Source organism: Rhipicephalus microplus, chromosome 5 (genome assembly GCF_043290135.1).
Source record: "Rhipicephalus microplus isolate Deutch F79 chromosome 5, USDA_Rmic, whole genome shotgun sequence".
In the NCBI taxonomy this organism is placed as follows: domain Eukaryota; kingdom Metazoa; phylum Arthropoda; class Arachnida; order Ixodida; family Ixodidae; genus Rhipicephalus; species Rhipicephalus microplus.
Window position 1 is genome coordinate 131,316,903 of NC_134704.1, and position 19,284 is coordinate 131,336,186.

Sequence of the window (19,284 nt, forward strand, 5' to 3'; positions counted from 1 at the left end):
GACTTCGCTGTTCGCAAGCTAAGGCGTGTGCACAGATGTATGTGTGCGTGTTTGTGTTTGTGTGTGCCTGGAGGGGGTTGTTTGGACGGTGTTTGATCGGCTGAGGGTGGTGGTCAGCCCTTCTAATAGACCACCTTCGCACTACACTTTGAGCGCATTACCCTCAATGCGAAGGGCTTGGGAAGAGCAGGGAAGAGGAGGGGGGCAGCTCTGCGCTGAAATTTCAGCCACTTTTCCTCATACCTTCAATGGCGAACCCTGCTCGCACCTATGCTCAAAGCATACACTGAAACAAAGTTTCAAACATACCAAAGCAACGAGCTCGGGCGGTAATAACGCCAAAGCCGCTATGCAATGCGCATATTTCATAATAACGATGTATAGTCTTCCATAAGACTGAAGCCCCGCACGGAGCTGTCACTAAGCGGGGAAACACAAAAAACACGACTTTTGTGGTCTCGTGTTTTTGTGCCGGGTCCTAAACCTGTGGGTTGCTTCTGGTATGCGTGGTGCTTCAAATTTTCAACCACCATTTATTTGGAATGAGAACTTGCCTTATCACCGCCTGCAGGACGCTCTCGCTGTTTTGACGTAGCGGTGTTGCCTAAGCGCTAAAATTCCAGCATCAGTCGCAAAAAGAAGTGATGTTGCAAATGAACGAAAGGCATCATACATGGGAGAAACAGGGAACTTCGAATAACGTATCAAGCAGCTCAAAAATGACGTTGCTAAGGGGTATGCCACCGCCAGCGCAGTGGCTAAACGTTATCTTAACACAAGTCATAACGTTAGTTGGAGCTCAGAGACTGTCATCGGCACGGACAAATCACTCTCATTTCGCCTTTTCTTTTTGGAATCATCATTAATCCAGTTGACGCCCCATACTCCTAATCAGACATGTGGAAATCTACCTGATATTTATTTACACCAAATAATTGCGCCATCTAGTACGGATATAAGGGAACGCGGCAACTTTCTTCGCTTGTATGTGAACAAGAGATCTCGAAACGTCACGATTTTTTTTCTTTTCGTTGGATCATTGGTGAGTTTTCATTCATTCGTAATAAAAAGAGAAATTGAGGTCACAACTGGCTGCACTGACATGCACTGGTTCGCTCAGTTGCTTACGCATGCTTTTGTAATTAAAACTTCTGCATTCCATGGCTTTTTTTTTAATTTAAACGAATCAATTCAATATTGACGTTCCATCTAAGCCTGTAGAGGCACTATGCATTTCTGATGAACGTAAGTGCAAACTTCCTAGTAAGTGGTTTGTGTTCAGCGCAGAGAACTGTGAATGCGCTGAAAATGGACGGCTCAATTGTCTGCTGCACGTCAGTGGTCGGCTGCGAAAGAATCAAATGAACGTTTGTCCTTCTCCACGTAGCACAAGCCATACTTATGATAGTAGGCTAAAGCCACAACAGCAAACACTAAGAAAGCAATGTGGCATTCAGGGAATAAATATTCCCCAGACCGAACTACATCTCCGGCATATGTTCGATGCTCTGTGAACGAGGTCCTTCGACACCGAAGGCGCAACCCAAAATAAAGCCAAACGCAAGGCTCGCTACCGTACCGCACGGCCTAGCAGGGGCGATTTTGGTGCACTCGTGGAGCCTATCCTTCAGCTCAAAATAGACACGGGATGGGTTCGAGCGCACGGCCGCTTTTGCATGCACGTACGCACGCACTCTCGACACCGAGGCGGCGAGATGCTTGGCGCTTTTTATCCCCACACCCTCCCCCTCTCCTCCTTCTTTCCAGCTCGGCCGAGGCTTCAGTTGTCATTTCAAAGCTCTTTTCTTCGCCTGACGCTTCCGGTCACCCGCCGTTCTTTCCTGGCCTCTCCTACGCGAGTACGAGAGAGAAAGGAGGAGAGAGACAGCCGGTGTTTTTGTAGCGCAAGGTCCGAAAAAGTATTCCTGCGTTCCTGAAACCCGCCTGTGGACGAAATAGCAACAGACAGCTGCTGTCTTGCTATTGCTATGTTGCTAGAGAAAGAAGGAAAGAAAAAAGAAAGAAAAAGAGAAAAGAAAGGAAAGAAAGAAAGAAAGAAAGAAAGAAAGAAAGAAAGAAAGAAAGAAAGAAAGAAAGAAAGAAAGAAAGAAAGAAAGAAAGAAAGGACGCTTCCTCGCTGAGCAGGCCAAGAGCCGTTTGCCAGTTGGGCAGCTTGACTGCAGCTTGAACGCCGACCCCTGTCGCCTCCAGCAAACGGAAAAGATCAACGAAGAATCAACTCTCCGGTGGCCCATCAGTATAGGCGTAGCATATTTCCAGTGCCTCGTGTATGCTGATCTTCCGTGTCGAGGACGATCAAGTGCGGGTGAGAGAGTTTCGTCGTGAAAACGACACGAACATTCCACTTCGGCGAAGAGTCCGCAAGGACATCATAATTTGCGACGCATCTAGGAAAATACCAAAACATTGTGTGGTGACGCTTGTGGGAACGGAGGTATTCACACCTCTTTGTTTTACCATTCATCTTTACCAAGAAGTCATGGTCCACTGATGAGCGTAAAATATGGCGTGCCTCCACGTGCATGGTGCTGTGCTAGGCCTTGCAGTGTTTACACTTTCGTGGGCAGCAGCGCCGGTTTATGGACTTCCGGACGTCGTACGAATAGGTAAGGAGTGCTTGTTGTTACTGCCCTGTATAGTCTGGTCGTTGGGTCTCGTCAAGCTACTTATGTAGCTTTTAACCCAACGCAACCATCCAGCATGTATAAACTGGAAAATAAATTGAATTGAATTGAGTACGTTTTAGGCGATATGCGACACAATTTCATTATCGTAGTCCAACGCTTAGTTCTTTTCTTCAAAAACGATTCATGTCAAATGCAGACTCGGGACACAATCACGAGTGGAAAGTAATTTTGCAAGAAATGACACGACTTGGAACTCCTTTATGAGAACGATATGCTGACGCACTTGTTGCAATAACATAACTTCTTCTGTATGGAAATGCAGTTGAAGTAACTTCCTTGCTTTGCGAACACACGTGCTCTCTATGCGTGCTTCACAATACAACACGTAATATCGCAGTACCACAGTCTCGTGGTTGAAAGGGACACTGAAGGCACATAACATTTTGCATTACAAAGTAAAAAATCAATGTTTGGAATGTTGAAAAGCTCAGTATTATCAACATCAATGCTCTACTAACCAAAAAATCGTGCTAAATATGCAAGACCACATGCGCCACGAGTGAAACATCTCCAGTGATCCCACGTGGGAGAAATTATCTCAATGACACGAAAGCGTCCGACTACAACTAATCGCTGGTAATCAAACTGGCTACAATAAAAGAAAAGCCTTCCGTACATTAAAACAGGTAATAAAATGCTGCTTCTCCTTTTCTGTCTGATTTATAGAAAAAAAAAACGCCAGACCTGCGCGGAAGGAGCGGCACAGTCACAGCGAGAGCTAGAAGAGCTGCCTTTCAGGGCCTTTTCAAAACACTCTTTGCGTAACTACTCCAAGCACACGCGCTTGATGCCCACTGGGGCATTATTAATCGAATTTTTGGGGTAATAGGCCAGCATTCACTCTGGTATTCTTCCTCATTCTTCTGAGAAGCGTGGTATTTTCTAAGCACTTGCAAGGAATTTTGTGCCAACTGTTCATGCAGTGGCTAACGACGATGAGGCATTATGCCTGAAATGGGTATGCGCCACAGTTAATACGTGAACAAGAACAAGCTTTTGTAATGAGTTGGAGCATTGAACTCGTTGTTTAAAAGCGCTTTGTAAGTCGTATTAACGCGATTGCGTTACCGACATCAAGCCTGCCGAAGGCAAGTTTGTCCACAATTTTCAAACACCGGCGTGGCTCCGTGGTAGATTACTGGACTGGCACCCAGTGGGTCCGAGTTCGAGCCTCACTGTGTCATTAATACTAGCTTATTGTTTTCTAAGTTTGTGCGATGTGGTTACGGACACCGGTGGCGGCGGCAGTGCGGACAACTACGGTGCCGCGCGTGACCTTAGTTTTGATCTCACAGCAGTTTTCGCAGTACTAAAAAGAGTAAAAAACGCGTAGCGTACTATGCGGAACGGTGCAATTAGGTCCAAAGTTCTGTTTTCATCGCGTTATGCTGGATAGGTAATGCTATCTAGCGCGACCCAGTAGGACCAAGCAAGCAGAAAATCATTGAGTGGCCGTTGTTGCTGCTGTGGCTGCACTTACACTCTGCTGCAGCTGTAGTGTCAATGGCCGCACTGTAAAGGAGGGCGATGTTGGACGTGGGAATTGAAGTGCGCTAACAAGATGCAGATTACTACAACATCATACTGTTTAAAAACAAGCACTTCCTAGGCACACAAATAACACTACTAAGTTTCTCGACGGCTATAGCCCTTTTCAAAAACGCCTCTATGGGCGCCGCCATAGCCCCCTTTGGGCTCCGCAAATTAGCGTGACTCCTCAAAAATGCACTGACAAGGCTGCACTCTTAGCCTTTGTACTCCCGCGCGCAGCCCATCATGGCGGTGTTTTTTTCCCTCCTGTGAAAACGTGTGTAAGAGCAATCAATATCGACTTTATATTTGACTTTCGTGTACTTTTATAGCTTGCTACTCGCTACACAAAACTCACTCATATGCGGAAGCTTCACTGACGCAAGTCACTTTTAACGTTACCCATTACATTGTACTTAATCCACAGTTTCATCTGCTCAAGTAACATCATGGAATAAAATACATGCGCTAAGTGGTTGAAGTACGCGCTAGAGACACGGTATCGCTATTTCACACAATCATACACTTCTTTAAAGGCGAGGCTTAAGGATCCCCCAGTTTTATTGTTTTCTTTACAAAGCTTTTTATGTTATATAAGTTAGAACAACCTGTGATACCAATGTACAAGAATGGCCGTTGTCGATAACAAATATTTCAGAACTACTGCCCCACAGAAAACTTAGTTAACTTGATACAAACATGGAACAGTGACACTGTCATGCCGCACGACGTTGTCATGTGGCGCAGTGCCTCGGCAGCCCTCGGAGCATAAAATTCTTATGCAATCCTTTGAAACCTATTCAAGCGAAATTTGCTCATAACAAAAGCAGAATTAATCAGTATACCGGTGCGGCATGGGAGCTGAGAAATCCCAGCCGTGGCTGTCGGGGTTCGATGGAGGCGAAATGCTAAAGGCCTGTGATCTTATATCTATGCACACGCTAAAGGCACTTAAGAAGTTTGAACTGTCTGAAGGCATTCACTACCATGCCCCTCGTAATCACATCGCGGCAAAGTTTACTGATGAATGGAATAGCCAGGAGGTGGCCCACGCGGCCTCGTTCCCCCCAAATTTTTTGCGCCCTAGTATACAGAGCAAAAAAAAAGTTACCATTTCAAAGAGGTGCCCCCCTCTACCCCCGACATTCGAAAAAAAAAACATTTGTGGCTAGGCATCTGGTTGAGCTCTTTCCAAGTTTGAAACGCTCAGTCAAGCCGCCTTCATGTTACTGTGTCACCTCGTCTTGTGAACGTCACCGAGAATAGAGATGGCTTACTTTAAACACTTTCGTCGTTGCTATCATGATTCTATACCACATTTGTTTTGTGTTTTGGCCCAATATTTTTCACTTTCTCGACCATACGCAGGTGGCATATTTGAGAGCGACAACCACCTGGCACAGGTAAGCTTTCGCCATGCCCTGGACAAGATCAACAAGGACATCACCCTGTTGCCCAAGACCAAGCTCATGCCTGTCATACACGAGGTGAAGCCAAAGGACAGCTTCTCCGCATCTAAAGCTAGTAAGCATCGCCACCGCCACACGTTTGAGAATAGCTGGTGGTTTTCGCTTTCATCAGTGATATGTATGTGGCCCCGTCGCGGTGGTCTAGTGGCAAAGGTACTTGGTAACAGACCCGCAGGTCGTGGAATCGAATTCCATCTCCGGCGGCTGCATTTTCAATAGAAGCGAGAACACTGTAGGCCCGTGTTCTCAGATTTGGGTGCACGTTAAACAACACCAGGTGTTTCTAAATTGCCGGAGCTCGCTATTACGGCGTCGCTCATAATTATATGGTGATTTCAAGGCATTAAACCTCGCATATCAATCATTGGCGATGTATATGCAAAGAATGTATGTCCCAAAGCCGCAATATCACCACGAAATATGACGTAGTGGAGGTCTCCAGAAATTTCTACCAACTGGAGCTCTTTAACGTGCACCCACATCTGAGCACGCCAGCCTGCAGCATTTTCGCCTTCATCGAAAATGCAGCAGCCGCCGCCGGGATTCAGTCTCACAACCTGCGGGTTGAGAGCCCAATGTCTTAGCCATTATATCACCACGGCGGCGTAAGAAATGGCGTAATGCTCGGTCCCGTACAGTCATGTTGCCTTAAACATTGCTTAAATCCACGTTGTAGCAATCCGCCAGCCTTTGCAAGGCTCGAAATGAATTACTGCATTGACTACGGCTTATTTTTTCTGGCCTTGACAGCAATAATAAACTACTTTTGTCAACCCCATGAATTTCTAAGTTTTGAGAGGTACCGCGTTCATGGAAGGACGCATCTCAACATGAAACATAACTTCGCTTCATCTTCCGCTCTTTGCACGCTGGCACAGAATTCTCTTCATCTCCTAATCACCACCATCCGCTGCTGGCTTTTATACGTTCGCCCTAGGTTTCAGACGTTTATAGTCCTTTCGTCTATTTGCCGCACCATCAAAGCTGTGGAAAGGGCGAGACCTGTCTCGTAAGGTCTCGTAGGGCGAGACCTGTCTCGTATCAGGGCGCCTTCGAGGGGGACAGACAGCGCGCCCAAGGGCTCGTTTCTACCAACGTTTCTACCAAGGCTCGTTTCTACCAAGGGCTCGTTTCTACCAGCGCGCCCAAGGGCTCTTCTTTTCGTGGTAGCTGCAGCGCAACAATCATGCCGACGCTGCGCTCGAACGGTTTGAGAAACAATAATTATCATCAGAGCTTGGCATATTGGGTTTATAGCCACCGGTGATGACATAAGACTTCAGTGGCGCTGTGGTGGCGCTGTCCTTTATTGCACGCGTGTTGCCGCATGCAGCCGAACCCCACTAGCTGCGCCACAGTTTCATTTCCGGTTCTGGTGAACGGAGGCCAGTAGCAGCGTTCACATACGGGTAATTACCTACGTGACCGGTTTCGATTATAATCAACGTTTAAAAAAGAGGCCCTAAGGGATCCCAACAAGATGTAATGGAAGTTCATAGCAACCAATGCAAAGAACAGACGCAAGATTAACAGTGCCGCAAGTGATCATTTATTTTCCATACACGCTCACTTCAAAATTTTTGCAAACTCTACAACATCAAAGCACCGCCTTCGCTTACACTGTGTATTCTTGCTTTTATGTTCTTGTTTAGCACGCCAGATACGCCGCATACATCGGTTTGCTCCCGATATATGGGAAACTTTAAAATATTGATGAAACATTACTGACCCGAATATTATTACTCTAATTGTTTGATTTTCTGCGTGCTCAATTGAAGGTAAGTGAGTATAGGCTGTCGCAAACAAGCGCTCAAGATAGCGTGCGCCGCCGAACTCTGCTGACAGCGTTAATACCTGGCGCCAGACTGTCGCGCCAGATAACAGTAAAAGAAGAAAACAAGCATCAAAGGACTCTTCTGGCGCGCCGTCTCTCCCCCTCGTAGGTGCCCCAATATGGCGACCAATCTTGTCGCATCTGTCGCCAAGCAATCTCTGGAAAAATCTCGTGCGAAAGGGGCGTGGTGATGCAGAGTTGCGTCACCTTACGAGACAGGTCCTGCCCTTTCCGCAGCTCTGAAGGTGCGGCGCACTGAGAAAACGACTAGAAACGTCTAGAACTTAGGGTGAACATATATAAGCCAGTATCGGGTGGTGGTGATGAGGTGATGAAGAGAGTTCTGTTCCAGCGTGCGAAGGGCAGAAGATGAGGCGATTTTCCACCTGCTGCGGGTGAAAGCTTGTATTACAAGCAGAAAAGAAGTGTATGTTTACCGCCAGTGGGTGAAGACACGTCCTGCAGTCGCAGAGCGTGAGCGGCCGACGTGTCACCGACAAAGAAATTTTTTTATCAAAGTGCGGACATTTGACGATGCGAGGTTTTCTGGAAGAGAAACTTCGGGCGCAAGAAACGACAACGCCGCTGCACTTCCAGTGAATGGTTCCTTGAAAGGAATCATGCAAGCTTTATTTCAAGAACTTTAGAAGGGTTAAGTTTGACGAACTTTTCAGTCTTTAAGTGTCTTAGTTTTGTGAATGCATGAGATCACAGTGTAGCGTGCATCCTCGTTTATATTTGGTGTTTCGATTGTGTCTAGTTTTATTGTGTAGCCAGTTTGATTTGTGACATAGTGTATTGGATTATGGCCAAGTGTGCATATTTGTGTGTTGTTTAATCTGCTGTATTTGAGACTATATTTTTCTTTTGTTATCAACTCTCGGCGCTCTCTTGTTCTTTGGACCACAGCTGGCGTTCGCTGGCACGCCAATTCGGACCGCATATATATTGCCCATGCTTTCTTGCTGCAGTTCAGGGGGCCGATACTTCAGCCCTTGGGATCAGCCCAGCGATTTCTTCTCTAAATACAGGACCAGTGACTTAGACACGCATTTGCCATCAATTTGTGGCCAGATGAGGCTGTTTGGCCGTGTGGGTAGTACTTCTTCAAGAAAGCTGAAAGCTCATTAAAAAACGCAAACGAAGAGATTATCATTTCTTTCCTTCTAAGAACATTAATGCCGAAGCTCTTAAGCGAAAAACATAGACGTATCAACAATTTTCGAGCCATAAGCCATCAAAACCATGCTATTGAATCCGAAATGGTTGTCCAAAAAGTTATCTTTACATTTAGCGTATGTAACCTGAATGTTCCCTACGGAAGTGGCCCCCCGCAGGGGCGTGTGCGCAAGCGAGCATTTGGTGTGTAGTGACACCACAGACCCGAGCTAACAGGGGGTTTCGACTCCCTCCCACGCCTAGCTGTGCGTGGCTTTGCCGTGTCCGGGGAAAAGGGGATCCTTTGGGTTCAGCTGACGCTGGGTGCACGCTTGAAGCTTTAAGGCCCCCGGCAGAGGCAACACACCTCTTTGGCCCCGGCTTCACGCAGACGGCAACCCTGGGCTGACCCACCCAGGAAAATTGGCAGTTGCCCTTTTCTATCTCTCTCCCCCTAATCGTCGTCTTTATCTGTCACTTTTTACCTGTCCAGTCATCTTCTCTCTTCCGTTTACTTCCAAATTTCCTGGCGGCGAGGGTAAACCTGGTGTAGCTATTCAACCTAGGATAATTATAACAGGTTATAGCGGCGATGTATGGCTGGCGTCTCTAAGTGTTTGCTTTCAACGTTGTGGCGTCCCCATGTTGAGCTCGGTGGTGGGTGGCCACCATCACCGCCAAACTTTGTAGTATTTTTATGGCAAAAGCTTTCCCCCCATTCTTGATCGCTCCCTGAAATGGTGGCGCACCGAAGACACTTTCCTGCTTAACTCACCAAAGCCGACGATCCCAAAGTACCATGTTATCCACAGCCATAACGAAAAGAAGACTGTCCGAGAAATTTCCCCTTTCCTCGTGTCGTAAACTCTGTTTCGATGGGCGGTCTATGAACACTGTCCGTGGCGTAATTTCCGATGATGATCTTACTGGGCTTACTGAAAGTGAGGTGCTCGAAAGTTGGCAGGACCAGAACGTGGTCAAAGTCAAACGAATAACAATAAGGCACAACAACAAACTGACCTCCACAAAACACGTAATAATTACATTCCGAACAATTCTGCTACCAGGATCAATCGACACCGGCTATTGTAAGTTCCGTATAAGACCCTTCATTCCCAACCCTCGTCGATGTTTCAAGTGTCAACGTTTCGGTCATGGATCGCCGAGTTGCAGATGGCGTGCCACTTGCGCAAAGTGTGCATCCATTCAACACATATTAGACGACTGCACCTCAGAAACAGTTAACTGATCGTTCGAACTGTGAAGCAGATCACGCTGCCTACTCACGATCATGCCCCACATGAAAAAAGGGAAACAAATAGTAGAACTTGGGGTGAAATCAAATCTGTCATTCCAAGAAGCACGTCAACGTATCGCACTACAAAAGCCATCTTATCCCTCTTTCACAGATGTGACGTGCAGGGGCGCCGCGTCACACGTTTCTGCACCCGCGAATGTCATCGCGAATGTGTGGCCGCGGCCGTGCAAGCAGCGCCCTCGGCTGGAGCAGCCTGTACTGCTCCGCCACATGACAAACAGGGCCGGCAGACCCCGTGTCTGCTGAACCTTGGACCAATGCAAGCACAGTTAGGTCCGAAAGTTCTGTGACTATGCCTGCCGAGCAGGGACCATCCGCCACCTCATGAGAAGTGATGGATACAAGTACGACTCCTCCGGCGCCTCAGACGCCGAAGGATAAGCGCAACTCTTTGGGGCGCGCCAAGAAAGAAAAAAAAACCCGAATTACAGGGCATCCAAAAGGCTCTGTAACATAGCGCAGCACTTTCGTACACACAGCATCACACAACAGTAAAATGATACAAATACTACAATGGAATGTCAGACCACTGCTGAGAAACCTCGACGATATCCAGGAGCTCTTACACGAACAAACACCAAAAGTGCTGTGTGTGTAGGAAACACACTTGAAACCAAAACACACTTACGTTCTACGCAATTAGGTTATCTTTCGAAAGGACCGGAATGATGCCATTGTGCCATTCGGTGGTATTGCCATTATAGTCAATCAACGGATTTCATGCACACCTACCACTACAAACATCCCTTGAGGTGGTGGCTGTTCGAGCAGTTCTTTTAAATAATCTCGTCACCATCTGTTCTCTCTACATACCTCCACAACACCATTTTGAAAAGCATGAATTACAGTCCCTCATAGACGAACTTCCAGAAGCCTACCTTGTCCTATAGAGACTTTCATGCACATGGTAGCCTCTGGGGTGGCTCTTGCTGCGATGCGCGAGGTCACCTAATTAAACAGTTCCTTTTTTCTTCCGGTGCGTGCCGTCTGAATCGAAAGGAGCCAACATATTACAGCACTGCTAACAATACGTACTCAACAATAGAGCTCAGCATAACACCCCCATCACTCCTGCCTCTAGTTAAATCGCAAGCCATTAATAATCTATACGGTATTGACTATTTTCCTACCGTTATCAGCACATCAATAACACATACATGTCCTGCACAGGTTCCCAAATGGCTCACCGACGAAGCCAATTGGGAAAAGTTTAAATAAAAATGACTCTATTAACTTGGACTGACATGGCGGCATTAGCATAGAGGATGCGGTGTGCTACTTTACATCTTTCTTGGTGGATGCAGCAATGAAATGTATTCCCCAAACATGTGGACCGTCAGGCCAACGACGAGTCCCATGGGGGAATAATGAGTGCAGTGATGCGCGAAAAAAAAAAATAAGGCATCAAAGTTGCTTTTCTAAAACGAAAGCCAAGGGGGTACTGGCAGAGCACGCGGGATAGACACACGGACAATAAACTGCATGCTATTGAGCCGCAACTAGTTAAGTGGTCACCGCTATCAAAATCACGAAACACAGAAGTAACACTTGCGAGGCTAAGAACAGGCCATACACACTCTACCAATTCATATCTTCTGCCACTGACAATCCACCATTGTGTGAGAGACGTGGAGAACCACTTACAGTTCATGACATTTTGCCATCCACTTTCACTGCACATAACTCACGCCAATGTCATGATTTTTTTATTTCTATTTTGTACCCACGTTGGCGCGAGGAATTTGAAGGCCCCTTTACAGCCACGCATCATATCATTGTTCATATCCGAGTCTATTTAAATTGCGCTCTTTGGGTATCGATTGGCCCTTGCGCCATCAAATACCACTCATCATCATCATCATCATCATCTGCATCATCACTGAAGTAGCCTATAACTGCGTCGTTTTGCTGCACTTTATGGGTCGCCTTGCCTGGATTAGTGCTCTGTGTATCACCCAAGGAGGATTAAAGAAAAATTGCATCCTCCTTGGTGTCACCTTAGTTGGTTCATGCCATCTATGTGTATTTCTCTTCTATCTTGTAAGACCTGTGATAAGCGGTGAGCTTCAGCAGTTAGTGTGGCACATAGTCTTTTTGGCGCTCAACGAAAATTCACGGTACCTTATCCATCCACAGCCCTGCTGTAAGGATGCACGCACACACATTTATGCATGCACGTGTGCGGTGTTTTTAAATGCGAAGCATTCCTTAGCGAACCTCGGTGACTTTTGGCGTATCTATCTATCTATCTATCTATCTATCTATCTATCTATCTATCTATCTATCTATCTATCTATCTATCTATCTATCTATCTATTTATCTATCTATCTATTAGTCTGTCTGTCTGTCTGTCTGTCTGTCCGGCTGCCACGACTTTTAGCTTTCCTGGCCGTCTCGATAATGGTATTATTACCAAAATTGGTATGGCATAACATGACTGTATTACTAGCATAACTGACTAGTCATAACAATAAAATCATGATATGTATGTCATGAATGTCATGATTTAGATTTCATGGTATTGCTGCTCCAGTGGTGGTTTCGTTCACATGACACTTTAGAAAACTGCTATTGAATGACACTACTGCATGGTGAACATAGGTGACAGATCCTTACGTGGAAACCATGACATGCATGTCATGAATTTTATGTTATGACTAATCATGACTATTCGCCACGCTCATGGTTCGCTTGCGATGGCTTCGCTAGCCTTACGTATACCAAATTTGGTGAGACGTGACGTCAATGACTGACGAAAGCATATGACTGGTGCAAACATAATAATCATGAGATGCGTGTCATGTAAAAACATGACTGCATGCTACGCTCATGATGCGCTCGTGGCCATTTCGTTAGGTTGACATATACCAAACTTGGTGTCACGTGACGTCAATGAATGATGAAGGTATATGACTGGTGCAGACATGACATACATGACATCGGTGTCATGTACGAACATGACAACACACCACGCTCAAGCTGCTCTCGCAGCCCTCTCCCTAGCTTCAGATAAACTAAATTTGGTATACGTTACGTGAATCAATGACGGAGGTAAATGACGCGTCTAAACATGATAATCATGGTATGCGTGCTATGTAAAACATGATGGCAAGCTACGCTCATAGCGCACTTGGAGCCGTTTCGCTAGCTCCACATATACCAAATTTGGTACCACGTGACGTGAACAGACGACGATGGTAAATGACACATTCAAACATAATAATAATGATATGCGTGTGATGTAAAACATGACTACATGCTACATTCATAGCATGCTCGCGGCCATTTTGCTAGCTCCACAAATAATGTCACATGATACTAAATTGAGTATCACATTACGCGACTAGACGACGAAAGTGAATGACACATCCAAACATGATAATCATGGCATGGAAGTCATGTGTGGCATAAGTTACGTCCGCCTAGTAACGTTGCGTGATTCTAAAGTGACATGTCAACCTTCCTCATTCGTGATTCGGAATCATCGATTCCCACAGTACGTGGGATCTGCAAATTTTTTTCGCCCACATTTGACATGCGCTTTTGCGTTTCTGAAAGAATATGGCCAGGCATTCCATTTCAGGGTTTCTACGATATTTTCTTTCAGTTTGCACGTCGTTCAAGCAAAGGGTGTCTTCAATTGTTGGCCCCACTTCGCCGGCCGTGACGTCGCTCGCCATGTCCGCGTGCACAAACCTGAACGTGCCGCACCTGCAGACCACGTGGCACCCGACGTCCAACCGCAACCCATACACCCTGAACTTGTTCCCAGATCCGGACCTTTTCGGAAGGGCCTTCTTGGATCTCATACTCAACAAGAAGTGGAAGACTTTCACAATACTGTACGAGGACCAGCAGAGTGAGTTCCTCTTCGAAAGCTTACAAAATGATTCTTGGGCGTAAGCGCACCAGCACAGCATTGTAGCTGTGAGACACTGTGCAATGGAGAAGTACAGATTGCCTGCGGGGGAAGCCGTTCTAAATTTCACACCTTTGCCTCAGTAAATGTGTACTTCATTGATTTCACGGCTATCAAATTGGTCTTTGAGCCCGGAAATTGCACGCTGGACCTCTTTCACAATCATCAGTTGTAATCACCAAAAAATAATGGATTTCGAATACTGTGTTACGTGGAACGCCAGGCAGTTCAAGCTTTTATGGTAAAAAATAAGTCATCTATTCGTCAATGCCGGCATTGTTGAAATTTATACGAGAAGCAACAGTCTTTTATGGAACAAATGCGCCGATTTTATTGTAATGTATTTTTAATACGTATTTTATTCGTAAGCATTATATGAACATGCAAATAGAGCATTATTTCTTTCATGCACACAATCAGAAGCGTTCATATGCGCAAGAGTCAACATTAGATAACCTGTACTTTTGCTTCCTACTCTAAAAATGCTGTAGTTACAATCATAGATTGTCTATGTCGACCAAAGTTGATACATTATAGGTGTCTTAGACTCGTAGTTCTGCACATAAGAATTGTTTCGATTAACCGAGTGTTATTCAGTGCACTCATAAATAATTGCAGGCATTGGTTCATTTCAAAATTTTTTCATTGATGAAGGCTGTGCCTTAAAAACCAGAGCTCCGAAGTCACCATTGGTACCACCCGACCACTTGGTCATCGTAACAGAAAGTTCATTTTAAACCTCAAAGCAGCCTTGGTGCCAAAATTTTCATCAAAATCAGTCTTACGCTGGGTATTTGTTGGGAATTCATGAATACGGTGGTGAAATTTCAGCCCATTTGGTCGTCTACTTAATTTATAATTGACAGATTTGTACAAACTCCGAGTGGCCTAAGAGTTGGCCAACAATGGCGCACCCGTGAGCCGCTGATGTAACAGGCAGCTAGACGTACTAGCATCTGCGTTCCGGCGTGCAATGTTGTTTGGTGAGCTGCGTGTGAAAATGAGATAGTTTAGCTTTCTTCAGCTTGGCACTGGAATTAACAATTAACAGCGGTTGAACATTGGTGGAAGCTGACGGCTCTGCACCTTTGAGCACATGACGTCACAAGTGCCATGGCAAGATGGCGGTCACCGATGCTGGACGGAGTTTACAGCCGGCAACTTATAGAGCTTGTTCTGTACTGGAATATTCTTTGACGGCCCAGTCTACGTATCTGTACAGCCATGATAGACTGTATACTTTTAGTTTGCGCTGAAAACCGCAAATTGTTGGATGAGGATGTAATGGCCTCTTTAAAATTTGTTCCAAAATTAACGCTTAAACGTTCGTGTTTGCCTCGCGCTTCCCCATTTGTCGTATCCTTCAATTCATTTGCGAAGTCGTTTTGCCACTACCTAAAGATTCCAAACCAAAACGATTTACTGTGCAGCTTGCGTGTAGCGAAAAGAAGAACGAGGCTGCTAGGCTACTTCGCGCTAGTTCTTTGTTTGTTTTTACTGCAGGCTTGATATTGCTCAAGGACGTTTTGAATAATTCCTTCGCTCAAAAGCACGTCGTTTCACTGGTCCAAGTGAACCCAAGGCTGTCCTTCAAAAAGATCATGAAAGACATCGGCGTCACCAAGCAGTACAACATCATCGTAGACATCAAGACGTCGTCCCTACCGGCACTTTTGCGAGAGGTAAGACGTCTTTTTATTGCTACTAGCTAATAACTGCAATTAGTCTGGGTTTAATGAAGACGTCAATGCATTTCGACGTGACGTGGTGCGCGTGCTCGCCGGCGTTCATTTCGTCGCGTCACGCGTGCGTTGCCACGCCAGGCGCCGGTCCTGCCATACACTCGCAGGTGCACGCCGCGCTGCGTTGCTTTGACGCATGCGCATTTCAGCGCGTCCTGCGTCCCTCCGCCACAAAAAGAGGGAGACACAGTGTTGTCTAGGTATCGAATCGGCGCGAAATGCAGCATTGCATTTCGCGCCGGTTGCCGTCGGGCCACACTGATGGAGGCAGGTCGCGCGTGGCGTCAGACTATAATGGCGCATTCATACTTGAGAAGTGAAGAGAAACGAAAATGCCAGAGCGGCTGCAAAACCACGTCATGTGCGTCGGAAATGTCCACATTCGTTGTGCCCCATCCCGCTGCCGCTGCCGTCGATACCTCGACAATTAATTCGATTTTACCTGCTTTCTGAGAGCTAAACTTCGTAACAAATTTCAGTTATACACGCAAAGCAGTGAAAAGAAACATCTCGCCCATTTTCAAACGTTGTCCGGGAGATAAGCCCGCAGAAATGAAACGAGCGAACGCACCCGCAATGGCAGCTCATTAAGCTGGCTGTACACAAACGCGAGACACATTGGGGCATGCTGACACGCTGCCGGTGCTCCGTCTACTTCCAGAGTTCTCGGCGATCGTAATCCAAGTCAGGCTCTCGATGAGCGCGTCCTCGTTGTGGCCATCAAGCTCCGTCGTGCTGCACGGGTAGTTTGCAATTTGAGCCGATGCGAGCCATCGCCCACGGTTTTGCCGCCATGTTGAATCTGCGGCCAACTGGTTAGGTCGCGTGGTCTGATCTAGCGCACCCAAGGCTGTGAAGCGGAATCTGGATCCGGTTTCGCGTTGCAGGAAAATCGGTCTGGGAGCGATTCCCGCGCGCCGGCCGCGTGGCGTGGTTTTTCGGCCGCTTGGGTGGCGAAACGAGCCAGTTTCCGGAGAGTTTCACTCATTCCGATCTCACCGAGGTCAAGTGTTAACACGCCATAAGTGCTCGCGTTTTGCTAACGTAGCATCGCTGTGATCAGGGTGCGCGCGCATCAACGCTACGTTGGAGTATATTGGGCCCTTCTTGATGCGCTCGAGGCTGTTTGGCTAGCTCCACATATACCAAATTTGGTGTTACGTCACGTCAATAGATGACAAAATATATGGCTGGTGCAAACATGATAAACCTCACACGCCTAATATGTAGGAACATGACAACATGCCACGCTCATTGCGTGCTCGCGGCCGTTTCGCTAGCTCCACATATAATAAATTTAGTATCACGTGACGTGATCAGACGGCGAAGGTAAACGACGCATCCAAAGAGGATAGTAATGACACGCAAGTCATGTACGGCATCATTTACCTCCACTTCGTAACGTTGTGCTGATTTTAAAGTGATATATAAACATTTATCCTTCATGCTTCGCATATCATCAATTCCCATTACGTGGGATCTGCCATTTTTTTTGGTGTTGTCTTCTTTGGAACTATGCGAAGTAGAAAACAAAATGGTGAATTAGAATAACGATGATACTCGCCGCAACCAAACAATGAATGATACCTTACTGGTTAACTATTAGATCAGTAGTTATCGTATTTTTTCTTGTTTCTAAGATGTATGACTTTCTATTTACAAAGTGGGTCGTCCCTCACACTAACTTATCCCCCGCAGCAGTAGACAGCCCTCATGTAGTAAGGCTGTGTTCCAATTCTTACACAGCACGTAGATAGTCTACACAGACTGCTTGGAAGACAGCGCCGAGCCCATGCTGCCCGAGAATCGGAACACTTCTGGAGCACTTTTACGCGACGATGCGCCACCTCGCGTCGAGAAGAAAAAGCTAAAATAAACAAACGTAACAGTGGTATTTTCTGGCTTAATTCTTGTTGAAATCAAAAACAAATAAGCGTTACTCACATTTAGCGTCTGGGAAAGCGTCTGCTAGTGTGCAGACGATCATTCTGGCGAGATTTGATCTATCTGAGCGATTCGGCGAGCCGCCATTTTGTTTAGACAGCAAAGTAGCCTGTATCGTATTTGTCTATGATGCGGTCTCCTCGGAGCTGTCTATTTTGCCAGCTGTGTGAAAATTAAAATGGGATTCAAGATGGCCGCCGTCCATTTAGCTGTCTATTTAGCCGTCTACGGTGGGTATTGGAACACACCCTAAATGTAGAACACCAGAGCTCAGTAGTTGTCCGACCGCTGAATGCATTGAGGCTAATCCAAATGTGTAGCTCTTGTAAAAGCTCCTGATTTCTTGTCATTCTAGTCGAGAAACCTGCCGACATCACTTAGATAATATGTAAGGGGTGCCTTAAAGCGAAATATTACGTACCAAATTTTCATTCCTTAATAATATATGATAATGATGCATGATAAAGCTAGAATAAGACGACGATGAAGTGTAGTTCAATCAGCTTGCCCTTGCAAACATAGGCAGAATTTGTTCCGGCACGCTAAAGCAGTATTCAGCAATTTTTTATAATGTTGTATCTTTGAGAGTGTTCAATAAGTAGACGATGGAGATTTAAGCTCAATCAGTAGCTGTGTATCACGAGCGCAAAGACTTGCTTTTGCACTTTTTAGGTGCTGTAACTAGTGCGTATTTGCTGTATGCTAATTTCACAACGATTACTTGCACTAACAGGGCTAAATAAATAGATGTTTTTATAATCACCATATTCCCCTTTACAACCACTAAGCCATGGTGTCCTAAATCTAAGACAAGGAGCCACTTTTTTTTACACTGAGGGGATGCTCTGAAAAAAAAATATCTTCATGTTCTTCAGGTTGTAGTAACTTGAACTAACTTGAAAAGAAACAAAAATTTATGCTGGTTAAAAAATTCAAGACTGCAAGGGTTAAAGTGCACATTACTGGCTCAACTAAAGCTTATACATAGTTTACCAATTACAACTACATACATGAAATACATACTTTAACAAATGGCTACGATACGCATTTTTACGATTTATGAATTTCGTAAGTAAAGCGGTGTTACATCGTCTTTATCAGCAGACTGAGCCGTGCGTGGACGGTTGGTAAAAATAGTGTCGTAGAATTAGGGGAAATGACACGCTATTACACCGTGGATTACAGCTGTCTTGATTATTATGTGGTGCCACATGCGAGTCCGGGCCACACTACTTTTAGAGTCGAGCTGGTGGCGCTCGCGCGTTTCTCTCGCGATAACAGGAAGAGAAAAAAATTGCCCGCAGCTTCCCTCGGGGGAACACTGAGGAGGATGCGGAGCATATAATTAGTTAACGGGGTGTTAAAGTGCGACTTACTTGGGTCGATGGCTAAATTGGTTAACGTGGTTGTGAAATGGGGTGTTAAATTGCGACTTACTTGGGTCGCTGGCTAAATTGGTTAACGTGGTTGTAGGAGGGGTGTTAAATGAGCGCTCGCGGGCAGCATCGGGATCGGCCTCTCGTCGCCGACGCTTGCACTCGGCTTCCCGTTTTCGAAAGTCCGGGTCCTCTTGTCGACGCTTACGTTTCAAAGCGGCCGAATCCGGTGCTGCTGCTCGACGCTGACGTCTCTCAGCGGCTTCACGTTCTCTAAGTTGAGAA

At 46.0% G+C, this 19,284-nt stretch overlaps 1 protein-coding gene across 1 annotated transcript in view; it reads left to right on the plus strand.

Annotated features, from left to right (window-relative positions):
* Positions 1-1,783: 1,783 nt before the first annotated feature.
* The window catches only part of LOC119173713 (glutamate receptor ionotropic, kainate 2), a 117,156-nt gene continuing 99,655 nt past the window's right edge, over positions 1,784-19,284 (plus strand). Inside the window, exons 1-4 of the mRNA XM_037424504.2 lie at positions 1,784-2,627; positions 5,607-5,762; positions 13,626-13,877; positions 15,441-15,619. Coding sequence (XP_037280401.2) covers positions 2,525-2,627; positions 5,607-5,762; positions 13,626-13,877; positions 15,441-15,619 — 690 coding nt within the window. The 5' untranslated portion in view covers positions 1,784-2,524. The remainder of the gene's footprint in view (positions 2,628-5,606; positions 5,763-13,625; positions 13,878-15,440; positions 15,620-19,284) is intronic.